The following is a 24278-nucleotide window of genomic DNA, read 5'->3' on the forward strand; positions in this document are numbered from 1 at the left end:
CCTTAGTTTTCCTCCAGCTAGTGCTGTCTTCACCTTCTCGTTGCCTATTTTAACCCAAGTCAAATCCATATTTTGTTCCAAATATGATTGTTCCTCAGATTTCGATAAGTCTAAAATCTGAGGAAAGGCTTCAGCACCATCATCCACACCGATGGCTAGTCCTTTAGTTTGATTTGTCTGATTCAATGCTGTCCCATTTTCCACAAACTTCTGATCTGGAGCAATCCCAAACCCTTCCGCCCCTGCACTAGCTACTGGGGGTAACGAGTTGGCTTTGGCCTCCTCTATCACTTCATCAATTGCTTCCCTAATATTTCCTTGCAACCTTTTAGTAGATGCATCTTGGGGCATTATTTCTTCTTCAAAAATATCTGAAGGCTCCTTTTGATTTGCTGCCTTATCAGAATGTTTCTTTTTCTTCCCAAAGTCTAGAGTAGGCAATGAATCGGATGTTCGTAATCTTGTCTCCTCATTCGGCTGCTCCGCTTCAAGGAATTCCTCCTCGTTAAAGCTTTCGTGATAATCATCAAAATATTCCACTGGAAAGTTGTAATGATACTTCTTAATTAGTATAATTGCAAACTCTTGCAATTGTTCGTGTAGCACCCTGCCGAATTCCTTGCTTGATTCATGTACCACACTTCTTGTTCCCTTGTCAACTTGGCTGGACTCCTTCTCCAACTTATTTTCCCATGCATAAAGCTTTTGGCCAAACTCCCCTGGATATCTACCTCCAACTGAAATTGCAGCATCCTTTTGCTGCAAGTTAGGCTCCCATGGTCTTGTGCATGCTTTGCCCGTCATGGCAGAAATCTTACGAGTCGGACAAGCTACAGGCCAAGAACTCGAAGTGCTGTCCATCCTAAATCCCCACACTTCCCTTTTGTAACTGCCTCACCCAATCACCTCTAAAAGTGGTCCAATAAATGGCAAATTAAAGCCACTGTTATGCTTCAAAGTAAGTCTATTGTAGTAGCGGAAGAAATCGCACACTTACAACGATTTGATCGGCCTTTAATTTTGGAATCACAACTGCAGTGACTCAGACAAATAGCAGCGAATCAACCTGCTGCTCCGGAATCAGCTCTGCTCACAATTGCTGTAGATTCAACAATCGCTTCCTCCGACTCCTTCTCGCCCAATCACCGACCACTGGCTCGGTTTCGTAATTTACCAGAATTGCTTCACCTAATCGCCAACGTCAATCACCGTTGAAGATCGATAGCAAAGTAGGATCCTCGCTCCATCAACTCTCTGTTATTTCTGGAATCGCCTCCTAAAAGTTTAATTAATTTCATTGCCGCTAAGAATTGCCTAACACCCGATCGATTTCTACTGCCTACGGTTCGGAAATCAACGAGCAAAGGAGTGGGAGGAATCTGCTTCTCACAATGGACTCCACCTACAAGTTCGAGACAAGATTCGCTTGCGACCTCTCGATTTCGCTCACTCCTTGTTCCCTTCGATTCCAAATAACAATTACTGAAATTATTGACTGAGGGTCACTCACCTGTTAGCAATCATCATCGGTAAGCAGAATCGAAAGTCCAGAACTGTTCGTCTGGACTACTGGACTCGCCTTGAATCCTTCCTCTGGTGCTGCCTACCCACTGGTTGCGACACCTTCCTCGCCCCTGTCGTCAACTCCAGCAGAGCTCCCGCAACTTGTCTTCCGCTTCAGTCACACACGCCTAGGCCGTCTGCTTCACCTTCGACGGACTCACGCTCGCCTTGGACAGTCGCCACACTCCCAAGTCCAAATCGTGACCTCCTGGCTGTTCGCATTAACACCAGCGGACTCGCTATCACCTCGGAACTTCTGCCTGTTCCGTTTAATTACTGAAATTGATTTCAGCAGCCTTCGAGACGAATCAGAACCACAACAAAGAACCGTTGCTCTGCTTCGACTCTAGCTAGATTACCTCCAAATTGGATCGGACACTATTGAATTTCCAAACTCACAGCTAAGGACGACTGCTCTAATACCAATTTTTCATGAACCTAGGGTTTAGCCTAGGATTGGAATGACAATGGAAGGAGCTGATGAATAGAATCAAGAACAGAATATTTGAGAGGAAGAAATGGATAGAAATGGGGAAGAATGTAGAGAGAAATGGGGGAGAGAAATAGAGAGAAAATGAGAGGGAGATTGTAGAGAAATTGTAGAGAGAGAATCAAATTTCATTCATTTTATTCAAGCATATCTTTTTCCTCTTACAATTGGTCTTTTTATAGGCATAGCTAGATGTTTAACTAATTTCTAACAATATCCTAACAGCACCCATGTGCTTCTAACAACTTGTAAAATATCTCTAACTAACTATTATACTCTATTACAATAATGCCCCTTTATTACTCCTAAGGTCATGATATATACCAATAGAAGCATGAAAATGCATAGGAGTAGAGGGCATCTCCTGGCTAACGAAATTATTTAACGTGATCCTTAAATCAAAAAAGATGCCAAATGAGTGGAGGAAGAGTACTTTGGTCCCTATATACAAGAACAAATGAGATGTTCAAAACTGTGAAAATTACAGAGGAATTAAGTTAATGAGCCATACCATGAAATTCTAGGAGAGAGTAAAGCAAAGGCTCAGAAAAGAAACAGATGTCTCGGAAAATCAGTCTGGTTTCATGCATGGTAGGTCAACGATAGAAACTATATACCTACTGAGGTGCCTAATGGAAAGGTATTGAGATCATCAAAATGACCTGCATATGGTGTTTATAGATCTAAAAGAGGCCCTAGAGAAGTATTATGGAGGGTTTTAGAGAAAAAAGGAGTCCGAATAGCCTTTATACAAGCCCTTAAGGACATGTATCATGGTGCAGTGACAAGGGTTAGAACATGCGGAGGGGATACTAAACCGTTTAAAATTTCAATGGGACTACATCAAGGTTCTGCACTAAGTCCGTACTTATTTGCTTTAATAATGGATGAACTCACTAAACACATTTAGATAGAAGTGCCATGGTATATGCTATTTGCAGAAGACATAGTGTTGGTGGATGAAACAAAAGAGGGAGTGAACACTAAGCTTGAATTGTGGAGAAACAATTTAGAATTTAAGAGATTTAAATTAAGTAGAAAGAAAACGGAATATATGGAATGTAAATTTAGTAAGAATGTAAGAGTGGAGGATATTATAATAAAATTGGAAGACCAAATCATACAAAGAAAAGTCTATTTTTGATATTTGGGATCAATGATTCAAAAAGATGGAGAAATTCACAAGAATCATGCATAAAATTAAGGCAGGTTGGCTAAAATGGAGAAATACATTGGGGGTGTTATGTGATGGTAAAATCCCATTAAAACTGAAAGGAAAATTCTATAAGACAGTTATAAGATCAGTTTTGTTGTATGGCTTAGAATGTTGGGTAGTCAAATACCAATATGAGCAAAAGACGAGCTTAGTGGAGATGAGGATGCTAAGATGGATGTGCAGCCATACAAGAAAAGATAAAATTAGAAATAAAGTTATTCGTAATTTGGTAGGAGTAGTGCCAATCGAGGAGAAGATGAGAGAGACTAAACTAAGATGGTTTGATCATGTGAGAAGAAGAGCAATAGACGCTTCTTTGAGAAGAGTTGATGAAATGGAATAATTAGTCAAAAAAAAGAGGTAGAGGCAGATCCAAGAAGACTTTGGAAGAGACATTAAAGCTTGATATGAAGTGTATGGACCTAAATGAAGATATGACAAAAGACATAAATACATGGAAGTCTAAAATTCATGTAGCCGGACATAGTGGGATAAAGACCGAATATGTTGTTGTTGTTCTTATATATGATCTTTTGTATAAATTGTGTTAATGAAATAGAATGGGCTTTTTTGCCAAACTTTTATAATAAACAAAAGCAGACTCACCAAAGAAAAAAAAATAAAAAATTTAAAAGAACCCTTATCATATTTAGATCTTCTCAATTGAGAGTTCGGACTAATTTATCCTACAAGTTTTATCTGGACCAACAATTGACCAGATTGTATCCTTTTTTGTCTCTATGTGGTTGGATGAACTTATAAATTGGTATAAAATATAAATGAAAATTGGTATCTCATATTTTGTTGAATTTGCAGCATTCATTCTTATTTAGTTTTTTTTTTAATGATTTATTTTTTAATAGTTTATATTTTTTATGCTTATAAAAGTTCATACCCTTCTTTATTTTATTTATATGTCCATCACTTTGCTTAAGTGCGTGCTTCGCCTTGCTTTGCCCTTAAGCTGCATAGGCCTTCTGCACTTAAGTGTGTTTAGCGCTTTTCAAAACACTGCAGACACCCATTGCATGTGATGGGTTCTGGAACAATCTCTAGAGGTGTTTTGACAGGCTGGAGGCTGGTGATCTGTTTTTCTGGTGCCATTTGGTTAAAGTGGATGCCTATTAAGAAGCAGCTTTTAGCAATAACTACTCAGCTTTAAGGCTTTTCCATCTGAAGAAAACTGTAAAGAGTTTTTTTTATGGTCTGGCATATACTATCATACTCCTGCATATATATAGCAATAACTACTCAGCTTTAAGGTTTTCCATCTGAAGAAAACTTTAAAGAGTTCTTTTGATGGTCTGGAACAGTAAATCATACTCCTTCATATAGATAGCCTTTTCATTTGGTTTGAACCTATGACCCCCAATTGCAACAAAGTAACATTTGCTGCTGGCAAAGGACACCCTTTCATTTTGAAAAGACAAGTGAATATATTTTATCTCTCCCCTTCTTTTTGATACATAGGTGGTGAGTTTAGTTGTTCCATGATAATAACTGCTTCTTATTATCTCCCTAGACTGAATCTGGAGGTAAATCACGGAGTAATTTTGAGGTTTTGAAATTACTCGGGATTAACAATACTTGCTTCTTGTAAAAAATGCAGGAGGCAATTAAATGTATGCGGCATTCAAAGAGAACTATTCTGACAACAGATGATGTTGACAGCGCACTCAATTTAAGAAATGTGGAGGTAAATTTTGCACAATTTAATGCAATTGCTTTAACCTTTATATTGCACATTTCAATCAAATTTCTTGCGTAGCTAGAAAATGTATTTACTACAGATGCTCTTAAGTAGAAGTTCTTGAAAGTACACAGAGGAGATTTTACAACAGCTTGTTGAAGAGTTCAGATGAATATCTAAGTTTCCTATGAAAAGAAAATTTTCAATGGATGTTTAGGATCTCTTCTATGTCCAAGCGAAAGATGAGGAAACTTAGCCTTCTAGTTCACTCAACCATTCCTGATGGTCAAGAAGCCATGTTGCTTGACCATGTACCAAACCAAGTAGATTATGAGGGTGTTTGGCTTGCCCAAAATTTTTGTTAAAGGGAGCATATAAGCTCTTCAAGAGGTTTTTTTGTGTTTTACCTGTTTGGCAAATTATGAAGAGTTTATAAGCTCTTCCAACAGCTTATTTGGTAGGCTGGTATCGTATAACTTATACGTCCAAATTACCTCGTTATCTCAAAATAAGCTGGTTTTGATTAATTATATGCCCAATTACCCCCATTAAAATAAGCTCTTTAACCAAGTGCTTTAGCAACTTATTAGCAATTAAACTCTTAAGAGCTTAGAATCTCTTTAAAGAGCTTATAAGCTCCTATGATTTAAGCTAACCCAAACGGGCTATAGTAGAAGATACCTAGCACCAGCTAAAACTTTTTCTATCAATCTGATTGTATGTAATCTTTTTTTTGTACAATGAATGATATAGATTACTAGTTGCTTCTGGTATTTCTGTGTTTTTTAGTTATTATGTTCATGAACACTAGCACATATATATACTATGTTGTATTTATATCCCTGTGCTTTAAATTATTGTATTCCAAGGTTGTTTTCATATCTGTATCTGTGGCCATATCTATGGCTGTGCTTCTTAAGCTATTAAATAAAATAGTAATTTTATTTAATATTTATACTCAACAATCTGTTTACCAAGTCATCGATCTCAGGTTCTAATGAGAGTAAAGTGGCTAAAATGGAATATTTTTACCTTGCCTGTGGTAATTACATGTGACATGGAATATGTAGTTGATGATTTTGATATAATTAAGAAAAGTGCTCATGTCGCAACACTAGAATCATGCTTTTCATTGCATTATTTTTCTTTCTAACCTATGAAAGAGTGCTATTTCAAATTGTCTATAATATTTTCTGCCTCAGCCAATTTATGGATTTGCTTCTGGAGATCCTTTGCGGTTCAAAAGAGCTGTTGGACACAAGGATTTGTTCTACATTGATGACAAGGATTTGGATTTTAAAGACGTAAGATATTACTTGTTATGGAAACTGTCCTTTACTAAACTTTGTGGATCATATTTTCAGTCTATTTTCTTATAGTTTTCTGAGCCCCCCCCCCCCCCCTCTTTCTTTTTTATGAAATTTAGGTGATTGAAGCTCCTCTGCCAAAAGCACCACTTGATACTTCAGTTATCTGTCACTGGCTTGCTATTGAAGGGGTACAACCTGCCATTCCAGAAAATGCTTCTGTGGAAGGTCTGTTAAAAGACTACCTCATAGTTCAATTTGAAATATAGATCATATGAAATTTGTTTATTTTTTAATCTGGAATTATAAAAGGGATTCATTTATTACTAATGGTATATCCTTTTGTAATTGAAGCAACTGCATCCCTTTGCCATGTTCTTTAGCTCTTCCTTCTTCATGTTTAATTCCTGAGATTCTATGTTCTTCAGCAGCTGCCTTTATCATTATTAAACCTCAGGTCCAGTAATAGAGTATGTGGCTGCCAATGCATAGATAGTACCATTTGCTGTTTTGCTTCCACACAGAACTGCATGGTTTACTATATCATTTCACATATAAAAGACAGGTAGAGCTTGGAATAATCAAAATGTCTAGCAAGCTAGAATGTACATCCTGATATTTTAGTAGATTGGAATGCCTATTTTAAGAATTAAATATATACTATATGGGAAGTTGTTAGCGGATGTTGTACTATAAGACACATCTTTAGTCTTGGTGTTATTATGAATTGGTTGGTAGTTTAACCTATTGTTTTCAAATGAGCCAAAATAAGAGTCAACATTTTGGTCCAATTCAGTGCTGGACACTTAATATTTTGACATCCTTCTGGAGAGAGAGACTGAACCAAGATGAAGTAAATGGGAGTTAAAAACTTTTTCTGGAATCTAATCTAAAATGTGTACTAGGCCCCTTGTAAAAGAATCTAAGATATATGTAACAGAGACCCAAATCTGCTCTAAGTGTCTTCACCTAAAACCTCTTCCTATTTTCAGTGCTTGGAATACATGCCAAGGAGCTAATATATGAATTGGTTATGTGCATTTGCAGTTATTGCTGCTCCTTCTGATAACAGAAAGCCTGAGCAGAAGGATGATGGACTTCCTGTTGACATTAAACTACCTGTTAAACATGTACTATCTAGGGAGCTTCAGGTATATGGTCTACTATCTTTTCTGCTTGGCACCTGTGTATTTATTTATTCTACCACTCTGAAATCTACCTTATCCTCCTTGCTTCTTGCTTGTGCAGCTATACTTTGATAAAATCACTGAACTTGCTGTGAGTAGGTCCGATTCAGCTCTTTTCAAGGAAGCCTTAGTGAGTTTGGCCACAGACTCAGGAATTCATCCTTTAGTTCCGTACTTCACATGCTTTGTTGCAGATGAGGTATATTTGAGGCCAAATAGCATAGATAGACCAAATTTGAAATGTCATAGTATTTTCTTGTTTATTACAATTCTTATTGTTTCTCCTTTTTCTTTTTGACTGATACCAGGTTTCTCGTGGTTTGAATGATTTTCGTCTGCTTTTTGCTTTGATGCGTCTTGTTTGGAGTCTTCTTCAAAATCCTCACATACATGTGGAACCTTATGTAAGTCTCATTCTTATCATTGGGTTGATTTGTTTGTGCACATCTTTAAAGACCTGTGCTTGGACTGAAATTTTAATTTCTGAGAAGATACAATTTGGTTGTGAGCATTAGTAATGCTCTATGGCATGCATCCCTATGGTAGTGGCTGCTTTCCCTGCTAAGTACTGTGACAAACGTAGCCAATTTGAGGCTATGCCAAATAAGTTTTTAGTTGCAAATCATTTGACCTGTCTTGAACTTGGTGACTGCTAATCTTAAAACTCTGGTGATGATCCACCCCAAATTGTCTTAAGATGATGGATTTGGGTCACAATAAAGTTTAATGAAGTTTATGAACAGGTTGGAGAATGTGTAAAAAGAAAAAGGAACTGGGAGCAGAAGGAGATGTGCATGCACATGGTGCATGGCCGTGAGTGAGAATATTAGAATAAAAAAAGATTGAAAATAATATGAATTTTCAAATCAATATCTGAAACCCGAACTGGTTAAGGGTCAGTGGTTAGACCAGGATAGAACTAGGATGTTTTTTTATCAAATAAATAAATGCATAACAGTTTGAAGAATGATCTGAAAATGATGGTTGTTGTTTTAGTATCTAGAAGTGAAAAAAAATAAAATCAATCATATAATAGTATAATAAACTTCAAAATTAGTCAAGTAGCCTTCTCTGAAATTAAAAAATATAATTATTTATGCATTTAAAAGAGTTAAAATGAATTACAGTTACTATTATTATTCAAAACAAAAGAGTGCTATCAAATGAAATTACCATTGCTATTCAAAAGAATCAAAACTTCAAATGAAAAAAAACACTGCAACCAAAAATTTGAAACTGAATGTAAGCAATCAGTTGAAGGCGAATGACTGAAACCACTATAGTAAGGCATTCGATATCTATTATAATGTTTTGAATATAGTATATTGAACTGATATTGGAATCAAAATCAATATATTGAATGATATTGTACAACCAAAACCAAGTAATCAATACATTATTTCAGTATTTCTTGGTTCACATTGTAGATGTAGAAGTAGAAACCATAAATCAATTAGGTAGCACAAATAATGACAGTTGACAGTCAATTGGGCATGCAAGAGGGATCAAAATCAAAATCAATACCTGATTCCTCATGTTGAACTGCTGGAGCTGGAGATCATTGTGGGTTGGGGTGGCGAGGGGTTGGTGTTTACAAACCAAAGAGAGGAAGGAAAGATGATGACTGCACAACTGCTACTTGATTGATGAAGGTGAATCGGAGGGAACAAGCAAGTGGAGAAGAGAACACTGTGGAGAACCAATCAGCTATGGAAGAAAATACAATATCAATCATGCTGGAGGAGAATTGTACATTGATTGCCTGTTGATTGCAATGGGGGAGGGGGGGTTGGTTTGCTTTCAAGCTGAACGAAATCAGATTCGTGCCCCCCCCCCCCCCCCCCCCCCCAAAAAAAAAAAAAAATCCCTAACCTCATTTTAAGGGGAGAGTCCAGTATTGATTATAACTTCTGGTTTTTGGGACTCAACTCAACAACTGGTTAACGGTTTCCCGGTTGAACTGGCTGGTCCAGTCCGGTTTACCATTGGTTTAAATCTCTTTCTCTGAAAATCTAATCTAAACATTTGATCATATTATCCTGATGTGACTTCCTCGATACATATCTGAGCCATTCTTGTTATCTACAATGCATTTGTATTACTTTTTGAGTGGTGATGTTAATCTCAGTAGTTTAAAATTCCCAAAACAATGGTTGAAATATGATATTTGATTATAGTATTGGAGCCTGAATGGTTAAAAAGGGAGTCTCTGGCTCTTTCTTGCCTTGTTGGAACCAGTTATTTTTCCTAGTACTTGTGTCAATATTCTTGGGAAATTGTGAGAAGTAAATCACCTGTTATATTTGTTTCAAAATGTTTACCAGTTTATATATAATGTGGCTATCTTATATTTTTCAGCTACACCAGTTGATGCCATCAGTTGTTACGTGCCTTGTTGCGAAGAGATTAGGGAGATCAGGGAAAAATGCTGACAATCACTGGGAACTGAGGGACTTCACAGCAAATCTGGTTGCCTTAATTTGCAAGAGGTGAGATTTCTAATCTTTTTATTTTGTGTAAATACACGGGAACCAACTATTTTTTTGGCGGCTTATCTCCCAAACCCCCTCAAAAAAAATAAAAAAATAAAATAAAATAAAAAATTTGGTGAATGGAACAAAGATCCCATTCAAATCTTTCCATCACTGTTATTATTTTCCTACTTGCACGAGAGAATGTCCAAAATTAGAACATACGTGTTCTGCGGATGTCATCAATTCTGACTTCCTTCCAGCCTTAGCTCAGATCTCCCTAAGTTATGGAGTTTTTGTCACAGCTTTGCATGATAATGTTTTAGTTTTACCTTTTAACACCAGCTTCAATCCCAAAATGACACTAAAATGGGAGAAAAAAAATGACAATTAATATGTGTTTCCAATGAAAATCATATAATGATCTTGTTTTGAGAAGAAAGTGGTAATAGCAGAAAGATTGCTGGGTTGAACATTTTGTGAAGTTAAAATTGCCAAATAGAAGTTCCATTAAAGAATATGAACACTGGCAAGGCTTTAGGATCAGCTGACATTCCTGTTGAGGTTTAGTAGAGTAATGTTAGGATATATAGATATGTCTTGGTTTCTATGCATTTTAATGAAATTCCTTTCACTAAGAAAATGCTAGATGAATTGAAAAAAAAATGTTGTAGCACTCCAATATGAACATAAGCAGGGTTTTCGAATTTTCATGTACATTATAGCATAGATCATGAGATAAATGATAGAATATAGGTTAAACCTTAGAACTACAGCATCAGATAATCAGGTGTGTACCTAGCTTAATGGCAGGTGTGGGGTCCTGGCTGGTGCCTTTGTGTTATCAGCCGGTACATCTGAATACTGGGGTAGCGGCAGCACCCTCCCACAAAATCTGAGCAATTGTACTCTCTTACAAAAAATGCTTATTTTGTTCTCTCTTTTTATATTTCTTCTTCTTTCCCCGAGTAGAGAAGGCTTCATCACCGACATTGAACCCAGAGCCATACCTTATTGGGTTCTTCATCTTCTCCCTCTCTGTTCTTCAGTTGTGTTCAGGTGAAGAACCTTTATCTGGTTCTTCTGTTGAGTATCAGATAGCAGAGGAGGAGCTGCCTTGGACACTGGCTGTAGCTGGTGCCACAATCTCCAAGTGGGAATCATCTTGCCTAAGAACATAATTGCTGGGTTTTGATCTGATCTTATGATTTTTCTAATGCTTTTGGGTCAAAAGGTATCTGATTACTGCTTCTTGATAATTGAAAATCTACATTGTTTATCAATGGGGATTGGGGAGTCTTTGGAATTCGTGTATATGTCAAGCCTTCTTTTATTTCTGGAAAGGCTCCCTGGAAACTTCTTAGGTTTAAAAAAACATTAGATACATGTTAATAATTATGTTGATTACTTTTTTTTGTATATTTAGAAATTTTGAATGTTATGTATATTGATTTGTGTTTTAAAAGTATTGACAGTTATGTTTTTACTCTGATTTGTGTTTGAAAACTTTTAGCTTATATGAAAACCGATTATATGTTGGTTTAGAAATAGTGATTGTTTTTGTGATTTCATAATGTCATTTTGTATTGGAAATTTGTTTACATTTGTTTATATACTTTTATGGTATGTATTATTTAGTATAGCAATATATCTGAAATGGTACCTTTGCATCTCTGGTTCTGGTACCATACTGTACTGATGCCAAATCCAGTACCTTGTTTGGTTACATTGACAGCTATGTTAATACTTTCAAATGGTATACGATTTGTGGTTGTTTTGAATGAGAAGCTACTCAATGAACTTGCCTTCCTATCTGGTTCACTGTTATGTCTTGGCTGGCTTGCGAATGTTTGAAGTTGAATAAGAAAAAGAATTTTCTATTTGCTTCATATTGTAGCTTGGTTTTATCCTTCAATCCTGAACCTTTTTTTAATGTTATTCTTGCAGATTTGGGCATGTTTATAATAATCTCCAGACACGTTTGACAAAAACTTTGGTCCATGCATTTTTGGACCCAAAACGGGCATTGACTCAACACTATGGTGCCATACAGGGGTTAGCAGCTCTAGGACCTAATGTGGTACTCTTGCTCACTCGCTTGCTCCTTGATACATCTCATTATTCTTAAGTTCTATTAGAAAAATTCTTCTTATTGTTCGTATCTCTGATATAAATAGTGAAATATATCATAATTGAGCAAGAACGTGTATAGGCAGCAATGGTACTTCTCTAAATAATAAATATATATATATTTTTTTGGGGGTGGGGGGTGGGGGGGGGGAAGCCAGGCAATCCACACTGGAAATTTAATTCTTTCTCATCTTATTAGTGGTCATGGTAAGTGTTTAGATAACTGTTTCTCTTTTCCTTTTTTGTTTTGGTTGACAAGTTCCTTTTTCGCGTGGCTTCTCAACCAAGTGGTGTGGGATTTGTCATTTTATGTTTTTTTTTTTTGGGTCAGATATTCAGCATTCATGCTACATGTCACGTATCTTTTACTTGTACAAGTGGTTTACACTTATACTGTTTGCAATGCTTCTCAACTTTGGGTAGGTCCGCCTTCTTTTGCTGCCAAATCTTGAGACGTACGTGAAACTTCTTGAACCAGAGATGCTTCTTCCAAAGCCAAAGGAAACAATGAAATGGTATGAAGCTTGGCGAGTTTATGGGGCTCTGCTGGTGAGTGTACTCTATGGCATTGTGACCATATTATTTTATGGTATGAGTAATTCTTAAAGATGGGTGCTTGATTGTTGTAACTGGACCAAGAACTTTTCAGTTTGCTGCAGGCCAATGCATGTACGATCGCCTGAAGTTGTTTCCCCGTTTACCATTCCCCCGTTCAAATCTTGTCTGGAGACCCAATGCAAGAGTTGTTACTACACCACCAAGTAAGATTTTGTCACGGTTGCTTTTTGTTAAGCCCAAAGTATCGGGAAGTCGGATTGCAAGATAAAGGACTTTATAACTAAGCAGTAAATATAATGTAATACCTACTCATGCAGTCGCAGAGAGCATGGTCTCTGATAAATAGATCTAGTTTTGACCATGATAGAATTGATTGGAAATCAATAATTCATATAGCCGGCTTCAACTAGTGAGATTAAGGCTTGTCTGATTATTGTTGTTGCTGATCTCTATTCCTTGTTCAAATTCATCAAGACAAACGCAAGGCAAACGTGGAGCATTTGGAGCAGCAGCCTCCCCACAAGAAAATCGCAACCGATGGTCCAATATTTGTGCCATCGAACAATTCCTTGGCATCAGACATCCAAGGAGAACTCGGAGTTCAAGCACCTGTAGGCGATTCAATGGTGAGCCCACCCTCCTCCTCCTCCTCTAGACGAATCTCTGGCGAGGCTGCCCCTGCTGGAAGCAGAAGTAGAAGCAGGGGTGACAACCGAAGCCTGAAAATGGCGGCTGTTCTTGATCGGGTTTGGAAGGATGACCTGAACTCAGGGCGTCTTCTCGGCTCATTGTTTGAACTGTTTGGCGAAAGCATGCTCAACTTCATTCCAACTCCTGAGATGTCTATGTTTTTGTAACAATTTGGACCAAAATTTATACTTTACTGTTGTATAATCCTCAGGCGTAGCATTATCATTGATTAGAGGAAAATTATTCAGATTTCAGAAGCTGATTTGCTTGCTGTCCTTCGCCTTTTTGCTTCCAATTTTGAAGAATCTGTAGATTATGGATGGTTAAATGCTCTGCTAGCCTTACACTCAAAGCTTATCCTCCTTTTAGATTTACACCCAAAACCAAAGTATACAAATTCTATAGCTCAAGGACAATGACTTTGTAGATTATGCTTATGTGATGGTTAATGTTAGGTGTTACAAATCTACAGATTCAATATAATGGCTACGAATGAACAAAATAAAAAAAAAAAAAAATTGGGGGAAAAAAATCAACAACAATTAATTTTTTTTTACTAACTTTGTCCTACACATGTTTTAGATGTCACATACTGGATGACTTCTTCTCGTGATTGATACCTTATTCTTTTTATGAAGTAGGTCCTATACAAGGCCGTACATAATTCTATGAAAAATAAGATTTGGATCATTAAATTATAATTATAATATTATATATATATATTATTTCTTCTTTGTCATGTATGAATCAAACGAGGCTCGTTTGAACAATAAATATTGACAAAATTGATGAGGAATTTTAAGTATTACATAGTTGTATAAATTTTTTTAAGCAACAAATGATTGATTTGATAAAATTTATATAGTAACTCTATTTAGTTAGAGGGTATAATATTCACGTAATAAAAGTGAAAGAACAGATGCAAATATTCATAAAATTTTTGCATTTTAAAGTTTCACAATACAATTTTTAGGCATATTTTTTCCAACAACGATTATTTATTTATTTTTTTTCTTTTATGTAAATAATAATTTTTAATCTGTAAATGTTATTTTTACGCTATTGGTAGTTGGCGAGATTCATTACTAAGGTTTGTCCTCATGTGACAACTTGTAAACAAGTGGGGATTGATTCTTTTGGTATCACTTGTAAACAAGTTAGCAGCCAATTATGTTGTTGGAATTATCTCCAAGACTTTGAATGGAATTATCTCCAAGACTTTGAAGTCCAATTATCAGAATCATTGAAATTATCTTCAAGACTTTGAAGTCAAGTATCTTGGATTGATAGTGAATTTAGAGTATGAAATTATTTCAAAGTTTTTCGAGTCTAGTTATCTTTGTTAGAATTATCTCCAACACTTTGAATTTCAAGTATCCTGAGGTGATACTGAATTTGTGGCCTGAAATTATCTCCAAGTATAAATATCATGAACTGTCCCGACAAGGTTGAGTTTTCCAAGATTAAGATTTGGGAATTAAATTTTGTGAGCTTATTTAATTCAGTGGGCCTCCCAGAGTTTGAGCCCTCTATAAATGGAGGCATAAACTCCCACTTTCTTTCCATCCAAACAGCTTGAATTCCAAGAAAGGAAAATGGGTTCAAAATCGCTTCTTTTGCCCGGCCTCCTGCTGGCTTGTGCACTTCTCATTGCCTCGGAGGTGGCAGCAGCCAGAGAGTTGTCTGCAGAGGCTGCTTCCACTTCCAAGGAAAACTGTGAGTTTCATTTTGTTTGAATATAAACCTTATTTGAGGTACACTTAGCACCGTGACAATTCCAACAATATTTATTAAGAACATATATAGTATAATAATGTTCTAGCTAGCTAGTTGGTTATTTTTTAACAGGAGGGTGATATCAGGTTTGAAATCGGATCAAGAAGTTAAAATGGGGGCCACCATTTTAGATAAAAAATCATTATCCTTTGTATGAATTTCTCTATTATTGTTGAGCATGTAAATGATTTGTGCGCGCAGCTAAGAAGACAAATGGGGTCGAAGAAGCCCAGTATGGCGGCGGGTACAGAGGGGACCCCGGAAGTCTCCCCAAAGGTTACCCTGGCGGGAATTACTGTCCCTACGGGTGCTGCAGCTGGAATAATTACGGAGGCTGCGGGATCTGCTGCTCTTATCAAGGCGAGCCCATGGACACAGGCCCTGAAGGGAAGCCTCACAACTAAAGAAGAAGAAAGGTTTATCCAATGCTAGCTAGTAATTAATAACGAATAAAAGAATGAGTTGGAGATGTCCTCTCATGGGTTTAGATTCATGCGAATCCTAAATGTCAAGTGTGTTTAGTTTTCTATCTAATCAACTTAATTACATGTTATAATATGCTGTTGGAAAAGTGAATTCATCACCTTTGATCACTCGTAAGGCACAATGTCAGCATGTTAATTTTAAGAAAAAACTCTTAAAATTAACGGCAAACTACCACCAATTTTGGGATTAGGAGAAGAAGAAGGAGGAGGAGATTGATTGATGCATGGAAAATACATAAAAGGAAAGATGGAATAAATCTTCTCTAGACATGATTGATAGAAAGATGGAACAAATTTGTCACTAATTAGCGACGGATATCTGTTGCTAAATTTTTATAATGAATTTGCAACGCTTTATTCTGTCACTAATATTTTTTAAATTTAGTGACAGAATTAGGAATGAAAATCTCTTTGCTAAAAAAAAAAAAATAAATAAAAAATAAAAAAGTTAGCGACGGAACAAATTTGTGGCTAAAAAAAAAAAAAAAATTAAAAATAAAAAACTTTAGTGATGGATAAATTCGTCGTTAAAAAAGAAAATAATTAAATTAAAAATTAGAAACTTTAGTGACAGAAGAAGTCCGTCGCTAATAAAAAATTAAATTAAAAATTTATAACTTTAGCGACGAAAAAAGTTTGTCACTAAAAAAGAAAAAAAGAATAAAAGAATAAAAAATTTTAACGACAAAAATTATCCTTTGCTAACAAACAATTAAAAATTAAAAACTTTTGCTATGGAATAAATCTGTCGTTAAAAAATAAATTAAAAATTAAAAATTTAGTGATGGAATAAATCCGTCAATAAAAAAAGGATAAAAATTTATATTTTAGCAACTAAATTTATAAAATATGAAATTCATACTTTAATTTCACATTTTAGAAACTAAAATTATATTTTTGATTCAATTTAATTAAATATACTTTATTTTTTTGTGATAACTTAAACTTTTCGTTATTTTGATTACATCTATGTATATGTATTTATCTTTTTTTTTTTTAGACATCAAAGTGAAGTGGTTAAATGGATTAAAAAAAAGATATAAAAATTAAATTAACTTAAAAATATAAATAAAAAAGTGTAATTAAATAACAAAAAATTTAGATGACTGTACAAAAAAAAAAAAAATCGTAAAAGTACAGAAATAAAAATCTCGATTTGCCTCATATACGCATACATTTTTGAAAAATATTGATCTTTATTATTAAGTAATATGTTGTCCTTTAATGGATATTCATTTTTTTAATTGAATAATATACAGATAGAATTTTGAATTTTCATGATGTTGAGATTATACGTTTCACTTGTTTTAAATTTTATCAATAATTAGATGATGTCACACTATATAAATTAGGAGTTTATATAGAAACTTAATAATGTTACTGAAAATAACCTTTAACAAAATATTTATAAAAATTTAATATGAAATTCATAAAATATTTAAGTTAAATTAAAAATCTAATTTGATAATGAAAATTTTCATAATTAAATATAGAATTTATAAAAAATTTAATTAAATTCAAAATTAGTGACGGAATATTCCGTTATTAAGTTATAAATTAATAACACATGAAATTACAAATTAAATTCAAAATGAGTGATAGAATATTTTGAAAATAAGTTTGGAAAATTTTAGGGTGCAAATGTAATTCTGAAAAATTTAAATAAAAATATTTATGTGCATAATAAATCAATGAGACTTTTAGATCAATTGGCCGCTCGCACGCGCAAGTCTTTGGAGGCTGGGAGGTTCAAGGTTCAATTCGTGAAAAATGCAAGAATGAATTGCTCACTAAGAAAATAATTCCTAAGAGTAGGTACATACTTTTATCAATAGTGGAGTAGGAAATGCCCATTAACGGGTACATACTTTTCATTGTAATATCATACTGAAAATTATATATTTAATTAGCTAATAATTTTTTTTACTATGCTACACTCAAATTAATTGTATAATTGAGATGAATAATTTTTTATAATATTTTTAATTTTTTTTAGTGAAAAATATAAAAGCAAGACTGCAAAGTCTTTTTTGCTATTATATTCTATTTATATTATTTTACTTATTTAAATGATAATATAAAATTTTATTCTTTAATCAATGAAAGGATTTTGAAATTTATCTCAAAGAACACTTTTAAAAAGATGATTGTCCATTTTGTTTTTCTCTTAAAGAGACTTGTCCAAAAATATAACTTGTTAAAAAAATATTTAACTTAAATAATATATATAATTTAAAATTATAAACTAATTAATAAAATAATTGATATAATTATTATTATTTATAACATAAAAACTATTGGTCATTTAAAAAATAAAAGATTAATCTTTACCTTTTATTTTATAATTATGAATAAACTTGCATACTATTAAAAAATATTTTAATTAAAAAATAATTTTATTCCTTCTTCAGTCATTGTTCTTCAAGTATTCTTAGCGTTTTATTTTTATTATTTTTGTTACTTTTTTTCTCATTCTTTATCTGTTATACTTTTTTTTAATTAATTTGAAGTTGTAAAATCAAATATCTTTAAAAGAACTATATTTTAAAATAGTTAAAAAAGTATATTAATTTTAAGAAGTTTATTATTTAACGATGGGAAATCATCTGTCGCCCGTTGTAGATGATTGTTGATTTTACTTTTCTCTATAGAGACTTTTCATTTTTAGTTTAAAGAATATATATAATTTAAAACTATCAATTAATTAGTAAAATATTTTATATAATTGTTATTTATAACATAAAAATTATTAATCATTTAAAAATAAAAAATCAATTTTTACCTCTTATTTTAAAATTAAGAATAAATTTACCTATTATTGAAAAATATTTTAATTAAAAATAATTTTATTAATTTTTCAGTCATTGTTCTTTAAGTACTTTTAGAGATTTATTTTTATTACTATTTTTTTATTTTTTCTTCTCTCTTTATCTCCTAAACTTTTTTTTCTGATTAGTTTAATGTTATAAAATTAAATATCTATAAATCAATTATATTTTAAAGTAGTTAAAAAATATATATTTATTTCAAAAATTGTATATTAATTTAAAAAATTTATTAATATTTCGATACACTACTTTAGCGATGGGAGCAGTTGCCTGTCATTGATTTTGAAATATCATATCAAGCGTTAGGTAGGTGCAGGTGGGGGTCAACTGCGCCCTTCCTGCTACTCTCATTTTTACGGCAATCTCTTTTGAAGCCAAGGTGTATGGGTGCACCCTTAGTAAAGTAGCAGCGCCAGTTCGTACTCCCAATGGACAACATGCATGTGTTCAATAATTTCAACGTTATGCATTTCATAGTCATGTCATGTATGTAGTCTACGTGATAGGTACATATTATGGCATGTCAATATGATGAAAACATTCATGAGGATCGGGTTTTTAAACATAAATCACTTACAAACCAAGCATTTTATATAAAATTAAGTCCTGTTGGGAAATACCACTTACCTTCTCAAGCTTATCAGGCTATCTCGATATTCGTACATTGCCTTGAAATGCGTGCATTGCCTCGATTTGCGTGCCAACCTCAAAATTCGCACAAATCACTTCAAGTTAAGTCTCAAAGCATTCTAATTACCATATTTGATTAAATAAGCATTAAAACCTATTTTTTCATAATTTCTTGCATTTTCTTCATTTTTCTCTCTATTTCTTCCTATTTTTCCTTAATAAATCCAAATTAAATATTTCTCAAATATTTCGCTATGAAAATTAATAAAATAATATTCCTGAATTTTTAAAATTTTCTAAAAAATTTTACTTACCTTAACCTAGCCTCTTCGGCTTCCTCGGTATGCGTGTCATATCCTCGAAACGTGTGCATAAATCGTTTTCTTGCCCAAAATCTCCAGAATATTAGTCAATATTCATTTCCTATTTTTCGAGAATTTTTCCTATTTTCTTTTCCTTTTTTTCTTCTTCTTCTTCCCTGTGGGACCTATAACTCCTACGCACCAGCTCGCGGCCGCCACCGCCTGGCCCTCCACCAGTAGCCTCGGCCTCGCCAGACCCTTGCGCCACTCACGCATCGTCGCGAGCTGCTTCCCGTAGTCGCCGTTGACTGTGGTAGGTTGCGACCATGGTTGTCATGGCCGCGCTAGCTTCTTCTGACCACCTCTCAGGCTTCCACAACCTCCGTCGACCGTCGCACCACCACCAGCAAGCCGCCCCTCTCCTCGAACCACCGTGACCATCTTTCCCTGCCTCACTCGGACTTACGGCTATGACCGCTTGAAGATTGCAGCTATGGCCGCTTGCTGCTTTGGCCGCCATTGATCGGCCTCTCCCTCTCGCAATCTCTTTCTCTCTCTCTCTCTCGGCTCTCCTCTTGATGCTTCTCCCAATCGGCCAAAGCTTCTTCTAATTTATAGGCAAGCTATTGCTTGTTTTCCACAAAATGCGTATGTATATATATATATATTACATCACTCAATCAAACTCACCTTACTTATCCCATACATGCTTGCATGAAGAACCCTCTTGGCGTGCAAATCCTTCCAAGTCTTGCAAGGCATAGCTGATTGCAGAGCATGGGCGACATACACAGCATACAAATGCATCCTATGCATATATATATATGTACATATAATTATATATTACACTATTAAATTACACATGTAAACTAAAGAAAATTACAAATAAACCCCAATTTCCTTCTTAATTTCATTTGAGCAAATTCTTTATTGCAACTATGCCCTTAAACATCAAATTAATTTGCATTACAATACTGAAAATCCAAAATTAATAATTCGAAGTTTACTCGATAAGGATGATTTCGTCCCTACGCCCTCACCAGACCTTTGTTTCATCTCGAAACCACTGAAGGGTTGCTCATTACAAAAAATCGAAGCCCCCTCAAGCTTCCGTTGACTTCCCAGAACTCCTCTATGACAATTCAGTTTTGCAGCCTGAATGGCAACTGCATTTTAGCTATACCAAAAATCGTTCCCGATCTGACTTCTTTTGATACCATAAATCCTATATCGGGATGCTCATAAAGATCATATCATTTTTCTTAGACAATTTCACTCTGAGACATTCCTTGTAGTCGATTCGGTACTTATAACTGCTATCAAACCAATTTTTTGGTATTCTAAACTTATCGAAATTAAGTGGCAACCTCATACAAACATGGGGTATTACAACGACAACGATTGGTGTTTTAGAAATCCTAGGCCTATTTTAAAGAAGATGTACGGTCAAAGGCATCGTCAATTGGGAAGATGAAGAGGTCGTTTGATAGGAAAAGACTGACAGTTAGTCGGCGGTGCCTCTGACCATCTGTCTCTTTCTTCAATTATAGGAGCCATCGGTTGGGGAAGACAAACCGGTCAAATGGACAATTGCCATTGAAGAAGAAGGACCATGGCGGCAACAACCACTGCCACTGCATGGAGTTGATGGTAGTCAACAATGTTCAAGGGTTGCAAATGATGGAGGGATAATTTAGGTAAATGGTGTGTCCAGCAACCCAAGTCAATTAAGGAGCATAGAAAGAGGGAAAAGAATTGGAGAATGAAGGAAATTCTTGATTATTCCCTTATATCACCTGAGTACAATTGCCCAAGTTAAATAATAAACACCCACTTCCACCAAAATAGAACAGAAATGGAGAGTGGAAATAGTGAAAAATAACAATGCATAAAAATAGGAACTAAACAATTGAAATAAAAATAAATAACAGAAACAAAGATGTTGAAATGAGAAGGAGACAAATCCTTTGATCTCTCTTGATTGATGGTCCAAATATCTTTAATTGATTGATTCTAGTTTAGAATAAAAATATCATGTATATCTTGTAAATTATTTCCTAGTTTGATCATTTCTTAATTTGTTTGTATTCTCCCTCTATAAGAAGAGAGGAGTCATGTTTTACAATAATTGTGAAACATAAATCATTCTTCTCATAGCTTATATGATATTAGAGTAGGGATTAAATCACAACCATTTATTGTGAAACCCTAGGCAGCCATACCTTCATCCCTTTGCCATCGCCCAAACACCAACTGTTGCCTCACCATCGGTCATTGTCATCACTCTGATCCAATCGTCGTTGCTTGTGGCGCCCTTAATCTGACCTCTGGGGTGCCATCATAACCCATGGTTACAATTATTGCCCTCAGCTAAATTTGAAGGTCGGTTATGCCTTTCAAGTTTGGGTGCCTTGGGTGGGATCTAGGTTTTACTACCTTTACTCGTTAAGAACTCGAGCCCTGAAGGAAAATAGGTAGCGAATGACACTCGAATCTCGATCGGGCTACATTCTTGGAATCTTAAGAGTTGTTATAGAGACATGATGAGGTCATAAAATAAACTTACATGAAACCCTTTATTTTCCAGAGAATAGCTAAATGAGATCCCAACTATATGCTTAGTACCTTTTTACTACATATAAACTTAGTTCTTAATAAAATACTCAAAATCTCATTCATCTCACATAGTTAATACAAACTAGAGAATATTGTAATTAAAATAACCGCCAATAAGTAAAAGTCTCCTCACAGCTCATCGATCGCGTCCATTGACAATCTTTCCACCAACTTTGTCATTCCTTTGCTAAGACTCGAGCTATCTGTATGGTTAGTCAAGGGGGGTGACTTATAACACTCAGCAAGGACAATATATATATATATATATATAATGGAAAACCACACAGTGCATAACAAACATGGAAAAAAAAAATGAAATGAGTCATGCATGCAGGCTCATCCACCTCATCCCTTTTGGACTTTTGATGGCCTCATATGATTTTTTTGTTGAGTTAACTTGCTCATATTAATTAAGTTTTGATGATTAACAAAAACAAAAATTTAATATACAAATTATAGTAATTTGGTGATTAACAAAAATAGTATTTTTATTAAATATATTAATTATAGTACCGAATTATTTTTAATTAATTTATAAAGTATTTTTTTTATATAGCATATGTATTATCAAAAATATTTCTTTAATATAATTTAGATTAATTTATAAAATATTTTTTATAGTGTATGTATTTTCAAAAATGTTATTTTTCATTAAAATTATTTTTCAAAGTATTTCTAAAATGCATAAAAAATAATTTTGCAAAATTTGGACAAAAATTAATTTTTCACTATTGCTATAGTACCGCTACAGTGACGCTATTGTGCCCCCTAATGGTCAGAATTTTGATCGTTGCTACAGTACACATTATCGTTGATATAGTGCACATTACCATTGCTACAGTGAATTTTACCATTGCTGCAGTGCCGCTACAATAATATTTAGAATTTTTATAAATAACTCCAAACTCATTTTGAATATCATTCATTGCTCATATTGCCTATCCAAAGCATCCAAAAACTCTTAAGTAAAAATCCAAACAATTCAAGGCTCTCGAAGCTACATTGCACATCCATCAAAGAGTAACAAGACAAGAGGAGAAAAACATTTCAAGTCTTCTATGACAAATTTGAACTTCTCTATTTGAGCTTATAAATTTATTTGTTTATTTAAAAATTAATGTCTTGTATAATTTGTTCTTAATTATTTTTTTTTGTCCAAGTGTGGACGAATTATTCGTAACATTTAAATTATTATTGTGGATTGTATAAGTTTCCTAGAATATGAGTGTATCTAGTTTCTAAGGTGAGTTAGTGTGGAAATCTTGGTGAGATTAGTGGAATCCCAAGGGTGGTTGAGATCTTGGGAGAGTAAAGTAGGTGTGTGTAGAGATACCGAACCACTATAAATTATCTTGTACCTCATTTATTTATTATTGCTATATCTTGTGACTTGCAATTTATTAATCTCAAACTCACATATATATAGTTACAAAATTTTAATTTGTTTAAAATTAAATAATAATAATTTAATTAAAAGAAATTAATTTATATATTCTTAAAGAAAATAATTAATCAATAATATTTATTAAAATTGAGAAAAATTTTAAACACTCAATTCATTCCCATCTTGAGTGGCCATACCTTAAGAGACCAACAATTTTTACACGTAAGAAATGCGCTAACATCGTCAATTGATCCACAATCACCCAGATGGCAATGACTTTCCATAGAATTTGGGGTAATCCCATGGTAAAATATTTCATTACATGTTCACATTTCCATTCGAGAATTAATCTCCAAAGGTTATAATCTCCCTAATGGTTTCTGGTGTTTAGTTTTTATTTGTTGGCATAGATAATATTTGCTCACAAATTCAGCCATACTTTTCTTCATTCTCGGCCACCGATATACTTTCTAAAGATCTCGATACATTTTGGTGGTTTGAGGGTATACTATATACGAGGTACGATGTGCCTCACTTAGAATTTTTTATTTTTTTTCACCATTGTTAGACACATTTGTCCATCTAAAGTATGCCATTACAATATTCAAATTCAAGTTACTTGGGTTTTCCACTTTTGTCCACCCATTGCTTCAGACTACTATCTCGAGTCGTGGCTTGCTTAATTTCTTCCCACAAGTCAACCTACAAGCGCATCTAAGCCACAACTGCAGTGTTCCCTCATGGCTTTGCCTTGAGGGCTAACTTTGAAAATTTCTTAGTTAAGGTTGGCAAATAGGCGACCAATCAAACTCCCAACATAAAACTCTTCCAACTCAGTGCATCTATGACGACATTTGCTTGTCCAGGGCGGTATCGAATGGTACAACCTTAATCTTTTAGAAGTTTCATCCATTAATGTTAACGAAGGTTCAAGTCTCGCTAGGAGAAAACATAC

General features: G+C 34.3%; 2 protein-coding genes across 4 annotated transcripts in view; both read left to right on the forward strand.

Annotated features, from left to right (window-relative positions):
- Positions 1–24278, forward strand: part of LOC127791876 (transcription initiation factor TFIID subunit 6) — a 30703-nt gene that overhangs the window by 3386 nt on the left and 3039 nt on the right. The window contains exons 3-13 of one of the 3 annotated variants that reach the window (XM_052322032.1): positions 4879–4965; positions 6162–6263; positions 6386–6494; positions 7314–7417; positions 7515–7652; positions 7762–7857; positions 9812–9942; positions 11872–12004; positions 12478–12603; positions 12704–12815; positions 13087–13577. In XM_052322032.1, coding sequence (XP_052177992.1) covers positions 4879–4965; positions 6162–6263; positions 6386–6494; positions 7314–7417; positions 7515–7652; positions 7762–7857; positions 9812–9942; positions 11872–12004; positions 12478–12603; positions 12704–12815; positions 13087–13469 — 1521 coding nt within the window. In that variant the 3' untranslated portion in view covers positions 13470–13577. Of the gene's footprint in view, positions 1–4878; positions 4966–6161; positions 6264–6385; positions 6495–7313; positions 7418–7514; positions 7653–7761; positions 7858–9811; positions 9943–11871; positions 12005–12477; positions 12604–12703; positions 12816–13086; positions 13578–24278 lie in introns of those variants that run through there. The other 2 variants (XM_052322033.1, XM_052322034.1) reach the window with 2 other exon arrangements.
- Positions 14851–15661, forward strand: LOC127791882 (glycine-rich protein-like). The gene is made up of 2 exons (XM_052322042.1): positions 14851–15018; positions 15280–15661. Exons 1-2 carry the CDS (start codon positions 14898–14900, stop codon positions 15480–15482), a joined length of 324 nt encoding a protein of 107 aa, XP_052178002.1. The 5' UTR covers positions 14851–14897; the 3' UTR covers positions 15483–15661.

This window comes from Diospyros lotus, chromosome 15 (assembly GCF_014633365.1).
Source record: "Diospyros lotus cultivar Yz01 chromosome 15, ASM1463336v1, whole genome shotgun sequence".
Lineage (NCBI taxonomy): Eukaryota > Viridiplantae > Streptophyta > Magnoliopsida > Ericales > Ebenaceae > Diospyros > Diospyros lotus.

What these genes read in the sequence shown, in the direction of transcription:
- LOC127791882 (XM_052322042.1), top strand. Translation starts at nt 14,898, where the DNA reads ATGGGTTCAAAATCGCTTCTTTTGCCCGGCCTCCTGCTGGCTTGTGCA. An exon ending in TTCCACTTCCAAGGAAAACT is followed by an intron (nt 15,019 to 15,279) that starts GTGAGTTTCATT and finishes TTGTGCGCGCAG; the next exon opens with CTAAGAAGACAAATGGGGTC.